This window comes from Nematostella vectensis, chromosome 4 (assembly GCF_932526225.1).
Source record: "Nematostella vectensis chromosome 4, jaNemVect1.1, whole genome shotgun sequence".
In the NCBI taxonomy this organism is placed as follows: domain Eukaryota; kingdom Metazoa; phylum Cnidaria; class Anthozoa; order Actiniaria; family Edwardsiidae; genus Nematostella; species Nematostella vectensis.
Genome location: NC_064037.1, coordinates 13,586,781 through 13,607,156, shown reverse-complemented (window position 1 = coordinate 13,607,156; position 20,376 = coordinate 13,586,781). Strand labels below are relative to the sequence as shown.

At 41.0% G+C, this 20,376-nt stretch overlaps 1 protein-coding gene across 1 annotated transcript; it reads right to left on the bottom strand.

The window, feature by feature from the left end:
- Window positions 1-537: 537 nt before the first annotated feature.
- LOC5511031 (fibropellin-1) lies at window positions 538-19,615 on the bottom strand. The gene is made up of 8 exons (XM_048726562.1): window positions 19,145-19,615; window positions 11,246-11,360; window positions 10,984-11,097; window positions 9,918-10,031; window positions 8,914-9,027; window positions 7,848-7,961; window positions 6,714-7,045; window positions 538-6,055 (listed from the first exon to the last, which is right to left on the bottom strand). The coding sequence occupies exons 1-8, from the start codon at window positions 19,505-19,507 to the stop codon at window positions 5,915-5,917; spliced, it is 1,407 nt and encodes a 468-aa protein (XP_048582519.1). The 5' UTR covers window positions 19,508-19,615; the 3' UTR covers window positions 538-5,914.
- Window positions 19,616-20,376: the final 761 nt, after the last annotated feature.

Here is a 20,376-nt window from a genome sequence, read left to right as displayed (position 1 = left end):
GCCAAGAGACTCTCCGTTGAGATTTTTGATGAGTAGCCAATAAGGATGCGAGAATCGTGTTATCTGATACGACGCGATCTACCGTGGCCACCTAGCCAATTAGGAAATGTGCAGAGTTATCTTATCTTATCAATTAATTCTTTCATTGTGACCCCGTCAACACTATTGAAAACTAGGTCTCTAGTTAGGTCTAGGTCGCTCCCTTATTGAGCAGTGACCCTACAGCGAGGTTCCACTACGGCAATTGTTTCCTTAAAATTTAGAAATTAAACGGGACTTACCTGCAAGGTGAAGTTTGATTGTAATTCTACGAGCTATTGGGCAGGAGCGAGAAGTCACGTGTGAGATAGCGCGCGCGAAAGCAAGCAGGCAGTATTTAAAGTTGCGAATGGCCATTTTTGATTATAATAGATAGGGTAGGGTACAATATTTGTATAAATAAAAAAGGGAAGTTTAATTTCCAAATTCTACTTCGCCATTGGTCAATAGTCGCTGCGAAGTCACGTGTGAGATTTTAAAGCAAATGGTCATGAGCAATTCTCAGTAAGGTTTTTATTATCACATTAAACATCAGAGTCCACTGCATGTAACAGGTTAACACCAAAATTATCTGGCTCTTGGGTTATTGGTTTGTCATAGTATGTTCTGAAAGTTCCTACATTAGACCATCCTGCGGCATCCATTATGGTCTTAATGGATATGTTTGCAGTTTTCCCAGCTGACATTGATGCAGAACGTGTACTGTGGGCACTGTACTTATTGATGTTGATACCAGACTTTGCAAGAACTTTCTTAAGCCATCGACCGATAGTGTCAGTGGAAATTGGCTTATGGGGCTTTTGAAAGCTTATAAGGAAACGAGGGTCGTTGCCCCTCAACAACTTTGTTCTTTCAACATATTCTTTGATGATAGTAACAACACATAATCGCTTGTCATTCTCATACGCTTTAAGTTCCAGGCGTCCGAAGTGTTTGGAAGGCCTTGAGAATTTCAAAAGTTCCTGTATGTAAAATATACAATGTTTATCTGTTAAGTCCATTGTGGATATATTCAATGCATGTAGAGTTTGGCAACGCTGGCCCGACAATAAGGCAATTAACATTGTAGTCTTCATTGTCAGTTCCATAACGGATAATTTGTCTGGAGGGTGTAGGGTCTTCAGGTAACTGAGAACAACAGCAACATCCCATATTTCCTGATATCTTGGGAATGTTGGGCGTGCATTATATACTCCTCTGACAAATCTTGTGACCAATGGGTGTGTCCCAAACGTACCACCTCCAGGTGGGAATATAACTGAAGATAATGCTGAACGAGCTGTATTGATAGCACTGTATTGAAGCTGTTCCTCGTACAAGACACCCAGGAAGTTTATTCCATCAATCACAGATGCCAAAAGTGGATTAATCTCCCGTTGACTACAGTAAACATTCCACTGTTTGAGATATGAGTGATACTGTTTCTGTGTTCCTAACCTCCATCACTGGAGGATAACTTCGGAAGCTGATGCTGAAAGGCCTTGACTTGTGTGCAGTTCCCTGACAGGGGGCAAGCCAACAACTGTAGGGTCTTGTGGAGTTGATGTCTCAGCTCAGAACTGGATGGTAAGTACAGGGTGTTCTTCTTTCTGGGTAAAATAAGAGGTGGTTCTATACGTAAACTTGCAAGAAATGGCCACCATGGTTGGGTCGGCCAATGAGGGGCAACTAGGATACCAGTTGCCTGGGTCCTCAGAAATTTTACTCAGAACTTTCTGAATAATGCTGCATGGGGGACAATGCATAAAAACACCGGTTTTTCCAGGAGGTATGAAATGCATTAACAGCATATGCCCCTGGGTCAGGTTGATATGAGATATAGACTCTGCATTTAAAATTAAGCCTTGATGCAAATAGATCAATGTCAGGCTTTATCTGAAGTTTAGCCACTGTGGCTGTATATATGTCAGTGTCTAAAGCCAACTCTGTTTCCCTTCTTTGCTTTCTAGACTCGCTATCTGCAGTGATATTTTCTTTCCCGGGAATATGAGCGACAGTTATCCAGGTATCATGTTCAATGCACCAATTCCAAATTTGTATTACAAGTGCATTTATCTCTCTAGAATGGTAGGTTCCCATTTGGTTGATACATGCTACAGCAGTTGTATTATCAACAAAAATTTTTACACATTTGTGAGAGACAATATGTGAGAATGCTTGTAAAGCCAAAAAGACTGCCTTGATCTCAAGGTAGTTTATGTGGTATTCTGCCTCAGATGGGGTCCAGTTACCCCCCGAGGGAGTATCCTGCACTGTGCAACCCTACCCCTTTTTTGAAGCATCAGTAGCCAAAGTAAGTTGTATCTTCCCATGGCGGACTGGTTTACATTCGTTCTCAACTGAACATATCCACCAATTAAGGTCTTCTATTGCCTCTGGTGATAAGCTCATATGGCTGTCAAAATTACCCTTGTTAGTTTTAAGGGTCTGTGTTTTGTCCATCTCAAGATATCGGTAGTGTAATGGGCCATAAAGTATGCCTGGAAAGCTAGAAGTCATCAGCCCCAGAACTTTAGCCACTTCTCTGATTGATGGCCGTTTTTTAAGCAAGAGTAACTGACAGGTTTCTTTAAGTTTGGTAGCTTTATCAGGTGTTAGAGACACTGTCATAGATGTAGAGTCTAGTATAAACCCAAGGAAAACCAATTTCTGAGTGGGCACTAGAACTGACTTTTCTGGATGTACAACAAAGCCAAATTTGTTAAATAGTGTAAGAGTATCAATGACATTCTCAACACAAAGTTCATAGCTGTCTGCCTGCAGGTAGGAATCATCGATATAGGCCACAGAAAGGTGACCAGATTGTCGAAGTGTCGAGTATACAGGCTTAAGTAGCTTGGTAAATTTTCTAGGGCAAAAAGCCAGGCCATTTGGAAAACATGTGTACTGGTAAAGTTTACCACGCCAAGAAAACTTAAGAAATTTTTGATGTTCTGGTGCAATTGCAACTGAATAATAGGCGGATTTTAAGTCCACTGAGCACATGTAACAGTCAGGTTTCATCATGTCAACTGCTGTAGAGATAGTGTCCATTTTAAAATGGTGGTAAGTCACAAATTTGTTTAATTGTTTTAGATTGAGTATCATGCGTTGCAAAAAGATAGGGGAGATAAATTCGCCCTGTTCGTGACTAGTCTCTACTATGACACCTGATGCGACAAGGTTGTGCACCTCTGTGTCTATTAACTCTGCCTCACTGTCATGCCATGTAGCGTCGATACACCACAGGCGGCCCAAATGCCGCCAAAAGTGTCACGTGTTGTTGTTGTTGAGTGTGTGTGAATGAGAATGGTAGCCTGCTTGCAGGCGGTACTCGGTGTTATCATCGCGGAAAACCCTTTCCGTTCGATGATCGGGCGCCATATTGTATTCTAAGCCGCACGGTTCCTGGGGGCGAGGTTTTCCGCGATGATAACACCGAGTATCGCCTGCAAGCAGGCTATGAGAATGGCGAAGAGTCACCAATGAATGTGTGTCGCCAAGAATGAAGGCTCAAGAGTAGTAAGTTCATTTCCCGTTAGATTTTTTATATTGAGCTATTGATTGTAATTATGTACTTTGTTTACGTTTAGTTTTAATATTACGTGCGAACGCGTATCACAAAGAATAAAAGCGGCGAAAGGTGCCGAGCTGGATTGCACGTGAACGAGTTGTCGTACTATTAGAAACTCTTGCGGACGTTGATTTAGAGAACTCACACACCACTACATGCCATGTTAGCTGAAAAGGAGGATTAGTTTGTTCAGGAATTGTGGTAAAATCGATGTGCTGTCCCGCCATAGTTTCCAAAATTTCTGGGTCAGAGGTAAGTGTTTTCCACACATTAATATAAAATGGAAGTTGGCCCGCTAGAAAATTTTTGGCTTTAAGCCTGTATACCTCGACAAGTGACGGTACAAGGGACTCAAATTCGCTCATCTTAGCCGGCTGTAAAACAACATCTACGGAATCTACTTCCTTTGTTGTTGATCCGTGCGCTGTTCGCGCGAGGGATGAATGGCGACTTGCCTTTGTTGTTCTGCCAGTTCTGCCGACCCTGAGCCGGCGGTGCTCGGGCTGAACAAATTCCTGTTATTAGGTCTGTTGTTAGACCTGCTGTTGGGTCTGTTGAATGTAGAAACACTGGCAGTATTTCCAGTTTTGTTAGCAGCTTGAATGTGAGTTAGTTTGGTTTGTAAATCATCCCCAAACAACCACTCTGTCACCGGTACACTTGCGGCACACAGGTCGCCATATTCCTTGTTAAGGTGAGGCTTTATGTCATCTAGCTAAGATAGCTAAAAACTGGCATGCCCTAAAATTGTCAGAGCATCCGTCGAAAGAGTTAAAAGGTTTCCCAACTCTGCGAGAAACTCTTTGTCAGCTTTGGCTGACAATTTAAGCAAAGAGTCCGCAGTTTTCACTGCCATATGGCCAGCCTGGGTTATGTTGTTTTGAAGGCGGGAAAATTTGACATCCTTTGTTTCACTTGTCGTGTTAATTTTCCCCAGATTTCTTCGTTTACTTTGGGGACCACAACATGGCTACATATTAGGACGCAGGTATTTGTCTGCTGTGTCCCTTGAATGTTCTTCGCTTAGCTTCTTAAGCCAGCTTTTGTTGGCCCCGTCAGCCAATTTTTGATTCACCGGCTCTGCCGTTCGCTCCTTCGTGTCGATCGGTTTAGCAAGGTCATCTAACAGCGATTCGTGAATGGAATGCTGTTCTTCCGGCTCTGCAGCCTTGCTCTCATTTTTGTTGAAGTCTAGGAGATCTTTAGCAGTGTCAGAAATCCCCTCTGACTTCGCATTCGAAGCAGTATTTGCCGTCTTTGCGGCTTTTATGGCAGGGTCTGCCTCATGGTCGCCATTTGCGCCACGTTTGAGAGCTCTGAGTGATCCGCTCATTTCGCACATATTGGCGTTCATAGTTGTCAATAACTGGCGAAGAAGCCTATTTTTATCTCGCTCTGGGTCTGCTTGTAGTATTTCGTCGTTGAATTCCTCGTCTTTCGCCATTGTTTATGCTTTTCGGATGTGGTCAACGAGTCGTTGACCGGCCTGCTCGAATCCGAACGCAAAAACTGCCTGCCTGTTTTCTTTCGCGCGCGCTATCTCACACGTGACTTCGCAATGGCGAAGTAGAATCAACGCTAACTGTGTGATAACAAGCTATATCTCGTAGCTAACAAAACAAACGTCCATAATAGCCTGCTAACCAGCACTTATTCGGAAGACATTCAAATATGTTTATTTTCGGGAACCCTGTGGTGCGCGCGAAGGTCGAGGTGGACTGGGGCAAGTGGGATTTAATATTCGCAAACATTTCCGACTAATCCCGAATGCAAGGAGCTCCGACGAAGGGCTAACGCTCGAAACGTCAGCCCAACTAATCCGTCGTTTCACAGAGGCGTTTAACATTTAACCTTGTGTTGATTTATACCTTGTCTACACCACGCCTACGCAGACCATCCAGTTTTTCTACAGCTTGCCTGTAGTTTTTCTAGTTATACCATTAATCCCGAATACAATAAGAACCGGCTAGCAAGCTTTACAAGGGCGGTAGGAACAGTGTTTGTAAGAATTTCCCTCTAATTTGGCTGAAATATGCCTTGTTGAGACGCGCTCCCTGTGTTTGATTAAAGAACCCGAGCGCGTCGCAAACAAGGTACATTTCAACCAAATTCAAGAGTTTTAAGTTGTTCAATATCAGAATTTAGCCTGACAATCACTGTTCCTACCACCCTTGGCTTCATCAAAAAAATACTTTTAGTCCATTGGAAGCTGGCGTATTTGTTAAAAGGTTTTTGTTAATTTGTTACATGCTGCCGCATGTATTTTTTGGTGGAGGGTGAAATCTCTGTTAAGTGTCTAGAGTGTTTCTTCGCATAATCTTTTCAGCCACATCCATAGATTTCCACACGCATTGAAATATAACGATACCAGGATTGAGCGATGAACCGGACACCACGAGCTGGAAATGGTGCAGTAAAATAGTTAAAGACCGTGCTACTTGCGTCTGTGTTGCCTGGAAAAACCTGTGAAATAAAAATGACAAATTATAGCTAGACCTGAAACCTAGCAGGATAAAAATTGTATGAAATAAAAGTTAAGATCGAAAACCTGCGAATAAGCATTGACATTCAAATATATCTTTAATTTCAATGTGTAGTTCCAGAAAATATCCATACCCCCCATGGAGGTGTCGGAGGTATGAGCTCCACCCCTCTGGAATTTCCAGCCCGCTGGCCGTTTAAACCCTCCACCCCCACCCCCACCCCCCGGAATTTCCAATCCCCTTTATGGGTAGGTATGGGTATTTTCTGGAACTACACAATTAACGCGGCTAAAGCTACATCGGGCTCTTGCCTTGTAGTGCTGTGAATCGCGCAAAAATGTTTCTGATTTTGGAGGACGGCTTTATCAGCTCAATCTTCCTCACCAGCCTTTGCTTTTCTATTCACAAGGGCAGGGGCGTTTAATATCTGATAATAGAAGGGCGAAAGCTTTTAAATCGTTTTGAAACTTTTTTCTTTAACGATAAGGCTTGAAACTTAACTTCCAGGCGAGAAGGGCTTGAAATGTTCAGATGATGTGAACAAACTCCCACCTAACAAGACCATGCGTGCAAATACCACAGGACCCCCATTATCTAGCGGTGGTCATCACGTTTCACATGCGTATCTATCTAATGACCTTTTCGATTCCTCCTTCTCGGTAGATAGCCCAGTTGATAAGATCAGTGCTGTAGCCTATCTTGTAGCTCGTCACAAACTGAGTATCTTGCCATGGTCGACCTTGAGTTGCTACCTTTGTTACGCCAGCTAATCGCCCAATATCGACCTGGAGATATTGCCCGACCGAGGTATGTCCTGCCGTCCACATTCCCCGATTCACTGAGTCGCTGACGTACACGTTATAAAGGCGTCCATTCCAAGGTGCATGCGCAAAATCCCAGTAGCTTGATGCGGTCATTCGGGCGTCTGGAATGATGGATCGATACTGCACTCCAAGGGCCTGGGAACAAACTTAAAGCACAAGATCTCCTCTAGCAATAGTAATAAACGTTTTGCAGCTCAATTTTTTTTTTTGATATTTTTTCAAACATGCGCGCCCGCAATTGGCATAAGGTTTGGCCCAATAAAGCGTGTTTTTTTTGTCCGCCATCTTGTGCGTGAATTCTTGACATAGAGGAGAATGAGACAGTAGAGGAGATTGAGACAGTAAAGGACATTGTGACAGTAGAGGAGATTGAGACAGTAGAAGAGATGGAGACAGTAGAGAAAATTGAGACAGTAGAAGAGATTGAGATAAGGGAGAAGATTGAGACAGTAGAGGAGATTGTGGAGGATAGTAGAGGAAATTGTAGAAGAATGGCTTATTGGAATTGTTCTAGTAGGCTTTGCTTGTATCATTTTTTATGGGCCTGAACCTTGCTCGATTATTTCATTCAACCAGCTCCCCCCCACTCCCTCAAAAATCAAACAGTCTGTACCAAAAGGAAGACAACATTCTAATAGAACTTTGCGGGAGCGTAAATTAGGGGCCTGATTGGTCTTCTTAAATGGATTTGGTCGATTGAGGGCGTAAGGCTTCGAAAACGACACATATTCTCTTGCTATCGTGTTGGAAAAGGCTTAATATATGCCCTAAAACTCTTTTTAAAATATATATTTACGCAGTTCATATGTATTCTGAGATGCCCAGATACGACGGGCCAATGCGTCCAAGGTAACAAAATACTAACTAACTTACACGTCCCACCGTGCTTTCCGTATATTCCAGTAAACAAGGACAGCATGAGTACGTGTCATAACAAAATGCATTTACCTTGTTGGCATACGATGCCAGTATATCCCGGCGCACACTTGCACGTGTATCCATTCACGTGATCATTGCACGTGGCTCCATTTAGGCAAGGATTACTTTGGCATTCATTTATGTCTAGAAAAAAAAGGGCAGGATGTAGTCAATAAAAAAGTTTCAGAAGCCTTCACATTTTCCGGCTAAAAAAGAGTGAGAGGTTATTTCACTAGTAGATAAGGCAGAAAAGGTCAATAACACTGGTGGGGATAAGAACATCGAGAAACAGAGCACAGCAGTAGAGGGGATTGAGACAGTAGAGGGGATTGAGACAGTAGAGGAGATTGAGACAGTAAAGGAGATTGAGACAGTAAAGGAGATTGAAACAGTAGAGGAGATTGAGACAGTAGAGGAGATAGTAGAGGAGATTGCGACAAAGAGGAGATTAAGACAGTAAAGGAGATTGAGACAAAGAGCAGATTGAGACAGTAAGGAGATTGAGACAGTAAAGGAGATTGAGACAGTAAAGGATATTGAGACAGTAAAGGATATTGAGACAGTAGAGGAGATTGAGACAGTAGAGGATATAGTAGAGGAGATTGAGACAAAGAGGAGATTGAGACAGAGGTTGAGAGGTTGAGGTTGAGACAGTAAAGGAGATTGAGACAGTAGAGGAGATTGAGACAGTAGAGGAGGTTGAGAGAGTTAAGGAGATTGTGTCATAACAAATGTGTTTACCTTGTTGGCATACGATGCCAGACAGAAGAGGAGGTTGAGAAGTTAAGGAGATTGAGACAGTAGAAGAGATTGAGACAGTAGAGGAGTTGAGACAATAAGCGCAAACACGTTCAGACGCACATTTCGGATTTGTCGCAAACGAACCCACATGCGTCTATCGCCGTTGAGATAAAGAATACGAATTTTAAATGAATTCTGAGCTATCCGCATACGACGGGCTAATGCGTCCGATGTAACAAAGTATTAACTTACACAAAAGAGGGCATAATGCTCTTTGCTTACACGTACCACCGTGCTTTCCATATTCCAGTAAACAAGGACAGCATGAGTACGTGTCATAACAAAATGTGTTTACCTTGTTGGCATACGATGCCAGTATATCCCGGCGCACACTTGCACGTGTATCCATTCACGTGATCATTGCACGTGGCTCCATTTAGGCAAGGATTACTTTGGCATTCATTTATGTCTAGAAAAAAAAGGGCAGGATGTAGTCAATAAAAAAGTTTCAGAAGCCTTCACATTTTCCGGCTAAAAAAGAGTAAGAGGTTATATCACTAGTAGATAAGGCAGAAAAGGTCAATAACACTGGTGGGGATAAGAACATCGAGAAACAGAGCACAGCAGTAGAGGGGATTGAGACAGTAGAGGGGATTGAGACAGTAGAGGAGATTGAGACAGTAAAGGAGATTGAGACAGTAAAGGAGATTGAAACAGTAGAGGAGATTGAGACAGTAGAGGAGATTGAGACAGTAAAGGACATTGTGACAGTAGAGGAGATTGAGACAGTAGAAGAGATGGAGACAGTAGAGAAAATTGAGACAGTAGAAGAGATTGAGATAAGGGAGAAGATTGAGACAGTAGAGGAGATTGTGGAGGATAGTAGAGGAAATTGTAGAAGAATGGCTTATTGGAATTGTTCTAGTAGGCTTTGCTTGTATCATTTTTTATGGGCCTGAACCTTGCTCGATTATTTCTTTCAACCAGCTCCCCCCCACTCCCTCAAAAATCAAACAGTCTGTACCAAAAGGAAGACAACATTGTAATAGAACTTTGCGGGAGCGTAAATTAGGGGCCTGATTGGTCTTCTTAAATGGATTTGGTCGATTGAGGGCGTAAGGCTTCGAAAACGACACATATTCTCTTGCTATCGTGTTGGAAAAGGCTTAATATATGCCCTAAAACTCTTTTTAAAATATATATTTACGCAGTTCATATGTATTCTGAGATGCCCAGATACGACGGGCCAATGCGTCCAAGGTAACAAAATACTAACTAACTTACACGTCCCACCGTGCTTTCCGTATATTCCAGTAAACAAGGACAGCATGAGTACGTGTCATAACAAAATGCATTTACCTTGTTGGCATACGATGCCAGTATATCCCGGCGCACACTTGCACGTGTATCCATTCACGTGATCATTGCACGTGGCTCCATTTAGGCAAGGATTACTTTGGCATTCATTTATGTCTAGAAAAAAAAGGGCAGGATGTAGTCAATAAAAAAGTTTCAGAAGCCTTCACATTTTCCGGCTAAAAAAGAGTGAGAGGTTATTTCACTAGTAGATAAGGCAGAAAAGGTCAATAACACTGGTGCAGATAAGAACATCGAGAAACAGAGCACAGCAGTAGAGGGGATTGAGACAGTAGAGGGGATTGAGACGGTAGAGGAGATTGAGACAGTAAAGGAGATTGAGACAGTAAAGGAGATTGAGACAGTAGAGGAGATTGAGACAGTAGAGGAGATAGTAGAGGAGATTGAGACATTAGAGGAGATTGCGACAAAGAGGAGATTAAGACAGTAAAGGAGATTGAGACAAAGAGCAGATTGAGACAGTAAGGAGATTGAGACAGTAAAGGAGATTGAGACAGTAAAGGATATTGAGACAGTAGAGGAGATTGAGACAGTAGAGGATATAGTAGAGGAGATTGAGACAAGGAGGAGATTGAGACAGAGGTTGAGAGGTTGAGGTTGAGACAGTAAAGGAGATTGAGACAGTAGAGGAGATTGAGACAGTAGAGGAGGTTGAGAGAGTTAAGGAGATTGTGTCATAACAAATGTGTTTACCTTGTTGGCATACGATGCCAGACAGAAGAGGAGGTTGAGAAGTTAAGGAGATTGAGACAGTAGAAGAGGTTGAGACAGTAGAGGAGTTGAGACAATAAGCGCAAACACGTTCAGACGCACATTTCGGATTTGTCGCAAACGAACTCACATGCTTCTATCGCCGTTGAGATAAAGAATACGAACTTTAAATGAATTCTGAGCTATCCGCATACGACGGGCTAATGCGTCCGATGTAACAAAGTATTAACTTACACAAAAGAGGGCATAATGCTCTTTTCTTACACGTCCCACCGTGCTTTCCATATTCCAGTAAACAAGGACAGCATGAGTACGTGTCATAACAAAATGTGTTTACCTTGTTGGCATACGATGCCAGTATATCCCGGCGCACACTTGCACGTGTATCCATTCACGTGATCATTGCACTTGGCTCCATTTAGGCAGGGATTGCTTTGGCATTCATTTATGTCTAGAAAAAAAAACAGCTGTAGGTGACTTCTCCACGAAATGTAGTCAATAACAAAAGGCGGTATCAACAAGAAAAAAACTCTCATGTTTTCTTTTGCTAATTGCCTACTATTTATCAGCTTTCGAACGTTTTTTTCATCGAATATTACCCGTCTCGCAGTGCCTTCCAGTATATCCTTGTAAACAAGCGCATGTATACGTGTCATCAGTGTACGTTGCTTGGCAACGGCTTCCATGAAGACAAGGGTTGGACTGGCAAGGAGACTAGAAAATAAAAGATCCTAGTTATGAATGGGTTGGCCTGTTCTTAACTGGGTTCATGAGCAGTGCCGCATACTAATGAACGTGTCGTAAACGGGCGCGTGCAAGAGCTCAAAACAGCCAGCTGGCATCAAAACTTGCGTTTCGCCTTGCCACTTCATCATGAGTTAGCGCAAGACATTTAAGAATTTTAGCTTTTAGATTGATTATCGAAGTTTAGCTAAGAGAAATTAAAAACGGTTAATTAAAGTTAAAATTCAAGCCAAAATAAACACAGAAATTGCTGTGCCCAACTCCAGGGGGCGCTGAATGATTTGCCTTTTATAGGCTACGATCGTGTGACGTCACGATCCCAACTCTTAGTTTTCAAAACGAGTGCCTATAGTCTTTAGAAAATTAAGTTCTGTTTGTCGAGCTGCCAAAATCCGATCTCCTAAACAATAACCCGTGGTAGCTAATGTTCAAAACAAATCACATTTTAAGAGATCGCACTAAAAGACATTGTTTTCGCCACTATTCATACGATATAAAACGCCATTTTGAAGTATTTTTACGGCTTTTAAGAGAAATAACAAAACTTCTACAACCCAACTTGTTTCAGTATATCATTTTTCCGTATATATTTGAGCAACTATTTGAGCAAATAAAAAATGGGGGTAACCGACTTCTGTCATAGCGATTTTAAGTAAAAAACGTGCGCCTTTTGCTGTGTTTTCTTGTACAACTGTGGCGCGCGCGCGCACTTAATACCGGAAAATTCGAACAAACAGCGCGCGCAACTATGCGCAGAAGGGGTGCGCAGTGCAATTCAAGGGAATTACCTTAAAGGAAAATGAGCAGATGAATCACTAGACTTGCTGGGTTGGCCTGAGCGCGCGCGGTTTGGCCAAAAGAACCAAGCTGAACCACAGGCAGCCCAACCTCACACTTTTGTGGTTTTGGGCTGTGGGTTTTGTAGAATCCCCTTTGTGAAGCAAAGGTTGCCGAATTTTTACGATACTTCACAGAGGTAATTAAAATGATACCTTCAAGAGGTGAGCCTCAACTTTTCGCAGTCAGTCGTTTTTGATGGTCCAAATGAGCCTGGGGCGGGAAACCTGTGACGTTCAGACGTTCTAAAAACGCTAGGTCTATAATGGCGGTCTGCAAAATCCTAGTAAACACGAATCCCTACAAGGTTACGTGGAAATTTTCGACGTACACTGTACACAGTTCAAGGGCGACAAAGATATCAAATAACTTACCAATCTTGTTTTTTTCTCGGTCATTCCACATTAGGACATTACATACCATATTTGGAAGTCCGCTTCCATCATCGAAAATTTCCACGTAAACCTGCCGGAATTGGTGTTTACTGCGAGTTTGCATTTTGAAATACCTTATTTTGAACTAACAATTTTGGCGCGAATTTTGCGATTTAAAAAGATTCGCGAAAATGTAGTCTTTAAAAGCACACTAGCATAAACACATTGGCACCAGTCGGGCCAAGACGGGACGCTAGCACAGTCTATTACCCGTGCAGTTCGGCAACCATGGACAGCTGTTTCGTCCTTATTAGGACTCGTCAGCATGGCATAGCCGGTTTGCCTCAGTTAAACTTCATCGGCAAAAAACTGCAGGGCGACTTCGACTCGAACGAAGTGCTTTAAACCACAGCTTAGATCCATGTGGGATCTAGAGCTGCGACCGGGCTAGCGTGATGCCAATTGTGCGGATCACGCATGCGACCTTTGCTAGTCTAAAACTCCGTCGGATAGCCAAACTATCCTTGCCAGTATGTATACATAAATGTGGACTTTAGAAGCACACTAGCATACACACATTGGCACCAGTCGGGCCAAGACGGGACGCTAGCACAGTCTATTACCCGTGCAGTTCGGCAACCATGGACAGCTGTTTCGTCCTTATTAGGACTCGTCAGCATGGCATAGCCATGGCATGGCAAGGTCTTGGCCCGACTGGTGCCAATGTGTGTATGCTAGTGTGCTTCTAAAGTCCACGAAAATGTAGTGACGCGAAAATTAAGTGCCGGGAAAATTAGGATGCGCGAAAATTAAGTGAGTACACAAGAAGCCTTTGGGGGAATATTGGCAGTTTAATAAGCTTTGTGGAAACACCTTGTGTGTCTAAATGTACATATAGTACGGTAAGGGGTTGATTTGGACTTGTATATATAGACTTTTATTAAACTAAATTTAGCCCTCGCATCTTTTTGTTATATATTGTTTCAGTTTTGATGATTACAGCACATTTTAATTCCACTTGTTTTGCTTGATATTATTATTCCAAAATCTTTGAAATAAATCAATCTGTTTTTTTTTTTAAGAAAATAGGAAAATAGCGAAAATAAAAAGTCGCGAAATATCGCCATCGCGAAATTTTGACATCGCGATAACTAAGTGTAATAAGGTAGACCCAGGCCCAGCTTTTTAGAACATCACAGGTCTCCCGCGAGCTCGCCCCAGGCTTTTTTTAGATTATTTAGAAAAACGACTGCCATTGATTAATATGAAAAGCAAAAAAAAAAAAATGATTGAAGCGGATTTCCAAATATGGTATGTTATGTCTTAACTAGACCCTGCGCGCAGGGTTGACTGGGATACCTGAGATCTGCAATTTGTTTGGGCCCTGTGTTGTGACATGTATGGCAAAGATTTTACTGCCCACAACCTTTGAATATAATAAAAAATATATGTATAATCTTGTTTTTTATTGTAAATGCCATATCACAACACCGAGGTGTGCTCCATTCTGCCATTTAAGTAGATGGGGCTAATTGTCCTATCTTTTGCAGTGTAAAAGTCTTACAAATACTATCCCCGCAGCAGAGATAGCACCGAAATAAAATTCAGGAAAAATGAGAATGTGTTTAAAAATTGTTAAATATTTCTTAAAGATTTTTTTGGTTCACTGCCCTCAATGTGCTATCACTTAGTGGTAAATTTATTTTAACACCCAAAAAGTTAGCCATATTTTATTAACAATATAATTTAGATTTAATTTATTATTTCATTTATGTAAGTACAAAGTAAACAACAATATCTATTTATGCTATCATATTGTTTAAACATTTTTATTTTGAAGTAAATGAGAGGGCTATAGAATATCAAGAAATTATAGCATATACATATCATTAACAGCACTAGAAAGACAACTCAATGCTCTAGATTTCATTTAAAATGTTCCATAAAATTTAAATGACTTTCAATGAGGGATAAAGTTATTTTACGAAGAAAACAAAAATTATCTAAAGGAAGTACGAAAATAACAAAAAGTAAACGCCCGGGGCGTTTATTAAATTTTGATTTATCAGGGGAGGGGGGGGGGGCGTTCATTAGATAGGCGTTTATTAGAAAGGGGCGTTCTTTACAAACTATGAAAATATAACAAATCCAACAGGCCTGTAACCAGAAACAAAATTTTACCGGAGCAAAGTTAGCCACTGGATGATAAATCCAACAAAAGCAGGTGTTTTATCTCATACTTTTTAATTGTGAAACACTAAACATCAAAATTTTACCAAGGCGAGTGCATCATTTGCATATGCTGGATACGGCCCTGCCCAAGTGCAGTGGGGTTCTAGTCTCAGCCAGGATCGTTTTAAATTATAGCCTGCGTAGCAAGCGTTTACTGTGCCACGAATGCAATGATTTATTCCTGGATACACTACACTGCGAGGACAAAACAAAAGAAATTGCAGACTTTCTAAGCAATGAGATCAGGAACGTTAGAGAGCGGTACCCTCAGTTTGAACTTGACATTGAACAAGACACTACTCGCTTACCAGTGTTGATTAAGCAAGATGGCAATTGAATTACCATTTATATTTCCGGAATTCCTATGTCGTTTGTTTTTAAGCTGGCAGGGAAGGGAGCGGGTGAGGGGAGAGGGGCGTTTAATAGAGGGGGGAGGGCGTTTATTAGAGAGGGGGGTTCATTGCAAACGTGTAACCTTACGGGGATAGGGGGCGTTTATTAGGTCATTTACGGTATGGGTAGCCGGACAAGTGTCGCGATGTATCCAGCTTGAGATGATTTTGCACAATTACTTGGAAGAAATTTAGACTATGGTAATATATACAGTAATGAAATCGCGAATCTGGCCTTCAACTGCACAAATAACATGGATCTGAGTGCTGGAATTTCAAAATGCAGAAGGGATCGACTATGGCGTTATTGCGCAACTTTTGCCATATCGCAAGCAGAAAAAAAACAGTTGCATTTTATAACGGTGAGAGAAAATCTATTGCAATTAGTTCCACCTGGGCCATAAAAATATAATAGATCGACTGGACTATTACTACGTTCGCTACTGTAGAAATAATGTCTTTAGTTTATTTTTATCTGTTTCTGACTATAAATGTTTTGCTTATTTCATTGCAATTAAATTATTTTTGGTAGCCACGCGCGAAAACATTTTTTTTGATCGCGTTGTCCTAGCCGTCGTCGTCGTTCGTCGTCCTTTCCCACCCGCTACGCTGTCTATGAAAATCAGCCTAGTCCCAGGCGTTCTTACCGGGTTTCCTGTGCTCAGAGATAAACCGTGAGGTAGCATGGGGGCTGGGACGAGCTCACCCACAAAACGCCTAGTGAAATTCGCCAAAAAAGTCCCTGATTTCTCAAAACGGTCCCTGATTTTACCTTGCCTACGCATCGACCTCACGGCTTAGATATTTGTCATTTCACGACTTAATGCTTGTTTCCCGAGAAAGGAAAGCATCCTCTACACATTTGGAGGCTTGTTTGCTTCTATTTTCATCGTAAAAGCTTGCACGAAGCTCCGAATTTTGGAGAAAATTGACTCGAGACTTGTTTTGATCGTCGCTGGAATCTACTCCGCATTTGTAAAAATCTTCCCCATGTCACTTTCCTCTTGTTACAGCTAAGTTATTCTCATTTGTATTTCTTTTTATTTCTTCCGCGAGTTATGTTTTCATGTATAACTAAAGTTATTTTAATAAATGTGGAGAAGTCAAAAATCGAAATCCATCGTGTTTTGATTTTATGCAGCCAGCAAAAAAATATTTTGTGATTAAATTCTTGATGGCAATAGTTTTTCTCTTAGCTATAAATCGGAATAACCCTGCTATCTGTGCTATACAATATATGTGTTATTGAATAAAGTTTCATGTTCATATTTTTGAATATCTTGGTTGTTTGTTATAGAATCCTTTGGTCAATCCTGTAGAATATTAAACGAATGCGTCTGAGTTTTTTGTTAGGTCTCCGAAGCCACTTGAGCAGTATTTTATTCACTACAGTGACATTTGCATGATTTTTTATTTGTTTTACAAGAGTAGCGGTTAAAAAACATTAGCATGGTGGGATGTATTTTGAAAATCATGGGCCATTATAGCCAGAATTTTGTTTAGTTTTGCTTTTCAGCAAACCATTTTTCTCTCAGGTTTCTTCTGTTGCAGTGGTACTACCTAGGTATCCCAGTTCCCCTTAGCCTACAGTGATACTAATTTATCTTTTATTTGAACACAACTCCCAGTAAAGTGGGTTAGTTTGACCAAATTCCTCTTCTTCACCTAGCTACAGGCCTGCTTACTTGCTTGATAACATTATTCTTTAGTAGAGCTTTCAACTCTCGCATAACATAAACTAATTGAAATGTCATTATCGTGTCCCATCTATTCCTACCAGAAACTACAGTCTAATATTTTGGCCATTAACTATTTTTTTTCTATCGCTACCAGCACATGCAGACCTCTGTGAGATTATAGGAGTGACACAAAATGGTCTGATAAAAGCCTTTATACAATCACCTGATCTGTTAAAGCTAAGGGCAAAGACAAGGGCAACTTGGGATATACTGGGGTGATTTATAAGGGTAAATTTAGTGGCAACAATGAAAATAAAATACAAATTCAGTGATTAGTTGATGTTAGCCTCATGTAGTGCATCATGCATTGATCACCCTTGCATAGCCAGGTGTTGGTTGAGTGGGAAGCATCCGCCCCCTACCCTCACCCCTAGCTATGTGCCAGACTTGAGAACAGTCATAAGCTCAAACATTGGTTTATATCAAAAGCAAAATGGTTTAAATTTCCAGATCAAGAACTTGGACTTTTTGTGTCCCCTTCAGAAGACTTTTCCAAACTTTTTGAGTAAAAAATATCAAATAGTTTTATTTTTTTCAGACCAAAGGTTGTTCCCTTTGAAAGAAGCTGGGCTGCCATTTGAAAAGGCTTTAAATACTAACACTTCATTGCTAAAACAACACCCGGATAAGATTATCAACTAGCTATTGAGGACAAAGGTGGAACATGAGGACAAGTTGGAACTGAACATTCCGAAAAACAATTACAGTTAAAAACAAAACAACAAAAGCTGCAGTGTTTCTATTTATCATCGCCAACAAACAAAAAGTTTAAGTATAAAATCTGAAACTAAATTTGACAATGAAACAGCTAAAATAAGTCATTACCAAGAGTGTCAGTTCGTTCTGCACACCGCTGAGAAATTATCAAAGATGAGCATGTGTGCGGTTATGCGAACAAACTCCTCCAAACATCTCATCGAATCTTCGAGGCAAAACAGCCAAGCCAACCCATAAAATACAAGCGTCTTTGAACGTATTCCTCCGTTTGCTACTTTTACACAACATAAGGTTGATTTTCCTGCAGCATATTCGCTATTCTCTGGTCGCCATTTTGGATTTGGCGAATTTCACTAGGCGTTCGGGGAGATGGTTTCCTGTGACGTCACAACTCTTACCATCCACAGGAAACCCGATAAGAACGCCTGGGACTAATGCAAATTACATTCCAAGTATGCCATTTGACCAGCTGCTATTTCCCGATCATCGACACGGAAAGCTAAAATTAAGCATCGTCTTGGATTTTTTTTCCTATACATTACCTGGTAAAGTATAAAGATTTAAAAATAGCCAAATCTCACAGATCTCGGTCAGAATTTTAAAGTTTCGAAGTTTTATTAATTAGAAAATTTTCGACTTTTCGTATTTATTGTAAAAGCCTTTGTGAGTTCTCAGCAGGACCGTGAAAAACGATACACACTATGGGTGCTGCTTAAACCCTCACTCTGAATATAAAAAAAGAAAAATGGATTCCTGACGACGTTTAGTTCGTTTATATTTTTTAATTAAAAAAGCGAAAATAAGAATATTGCTTATGCAAAAAAGAAATAAGAAAAAGGACTATCAGAATGAAGAATGAAAATAATTCCATTTTGATGGCCTCCTTTTGCTTATTATTTGTATTGGTATTATCAAAGATAACACGGTTTTTATCAATTATTTCCCGCTTTTGCGAGCGTAAATTCAACAGTTATACGTTGGTCTGGTACAGTGAAATAAATTTTCAGCCGAGTGTTAATGGTACAAAGAATATATTATTTATGGATCGATTTTAGTTTGCTTCCATATATTATTTATTTTTATTTATATTTTAAGTAAAGTGAGAAAATAAAACTTCTTCGGTAATCCAACATCAATTTTGTATCAAAGAAATTAGTGTTACCAATATCATATCAAGAGAGAATGAATACATACTCTATTGGATCAAACGATATGCTCTCTTGATTGGACTATAAACATTTTTACTCATTTTTCCTTCTTTTTTATGATTTTGATACATTTTCTCGAGGGAGGGGAATGGGGGACCACCAATATATAAAACGTAAAACTAAAGAGGTAATTTTGTAGTATTGGGAGCACCTAATTCCGATAATGGTAAAATTTGGTCTTTACTTGTGTGTATATATTTCAATTCAACCTTCTAATGGTGACAATTATCGGAAAATCACATTAAAGTGACTTACATAGATGCTATAGTGGTCGGCTGTGGAGTTGGGACCAAATTTGACAAAAGAGTTGTACTTGTCGTCAGATAGAAGCTCGCACCAGAACTCCCCCACATGATTAGCGCTTGAGGCGACGTTCATAGCCACACACGATTTTTCCTTCAGGCATTTAACCTGGCACATGGTCTTCTTCTTCACCAAACTCGTAGAGAATGCAGGAACATTTAGATAGGACCCTTTGTGTTCTTTAAAACGACCCAAGGAAAAAGTCTTTATGGTTGGAGATCTTTTTAAACCTGACTCGCACACTTCAGTGCTTGACGCTACCGTCGTGGCTGTTAAAAGGAAAGCCCATAGCTTTGCAATATAAGAGTGAGACATCCTTGTGACTTTCAACCCTTTGCGGAAAACGTTTATAGAATGCCCAAAACGGAATAAGAATGATAAACCGGCTCTCTGTTGTATCTACTTTGTCAGCAATGTAAACAAACTGAGCTACTTGGATACAGCCAGCTACACCAATCAGCAAATGTCGACGTTTTGTATTGTCAGGACGGTAGCAGGGGGTTAGGGCACCTAGGCATTAGCCCCTACCCCCAGTATTTAAAGATAAACGTTTCTTTATGGTGCCTGCTCCAGCTCTGATTGCTGGTTTTTATCAGATTCGGATGGCAAATCTGGAGAGTCAGCTTTTTTTAAAGGCCCGGTTCTGGTTAAAGACGGGTATTCGTACCACCAGACCATCGTTCCTTGGGTGGGAAGTGAAAACAGGGGAGGGGTGGGGGGTTAGTGTGGAAAATGTGCATAGGGGATAAAAGGAAGGGTCAATGAGGTGAATTATGCATAAAGGTTAGCCTCCTCCGCAGGCGTCTCTGATTCCTGTGGTCGACAAATTCCTTTGTTAAGGGGGGGGGGGGGGGGGGACGCGCTCGACGCATCATCACAGGAATCCCGAGCGCCTGTGTTTCTTTTCTGCTGCTTTCTGGGCAAAGCGATGCCTGCGGAGGCTACATAATGGTATAGAATGACAAAAATAAATGACAAATTAAAGAGATGTGGGATATTTCATAGATCTATTTGAAATGTAAACCTTATAAATATGTTCAAGTAAGGTTTATCATCAAGGAGGTAAGGCCAGGTACTAGTCAAATGCGAAGGGGAGAATGGAAACTGGGAGCCGAGGGATGCTCGGGGAGATGCTTAGCAGGGAAAAGGTTAATACATTACTTATTGCGCTCTCTCTTTAGTAA

Coding starts and splice junctions, on each gene's coding strand:
- LOC5511031 (XM_048726562.1), bottom strand. CDS start 19,507: ATGTCTCACTCTTATATTGCAAAGCTATGGGCTTTCCTTTTAACAGCC. Junction 7,962..8,913: donor TGGCATCGTATGCCAACAAG/GTAAACACATTT, acceptor TTTTTTTTCTAG/ACATAAATGAATGCCAAAGT. Junction 6,056..6,713: donor GAGAAGGAGGAATCGAAAAG/GTCATTAGATAG, acceptor TTTATTTCACAG/GTTTTTCCAGGCAACACAGA.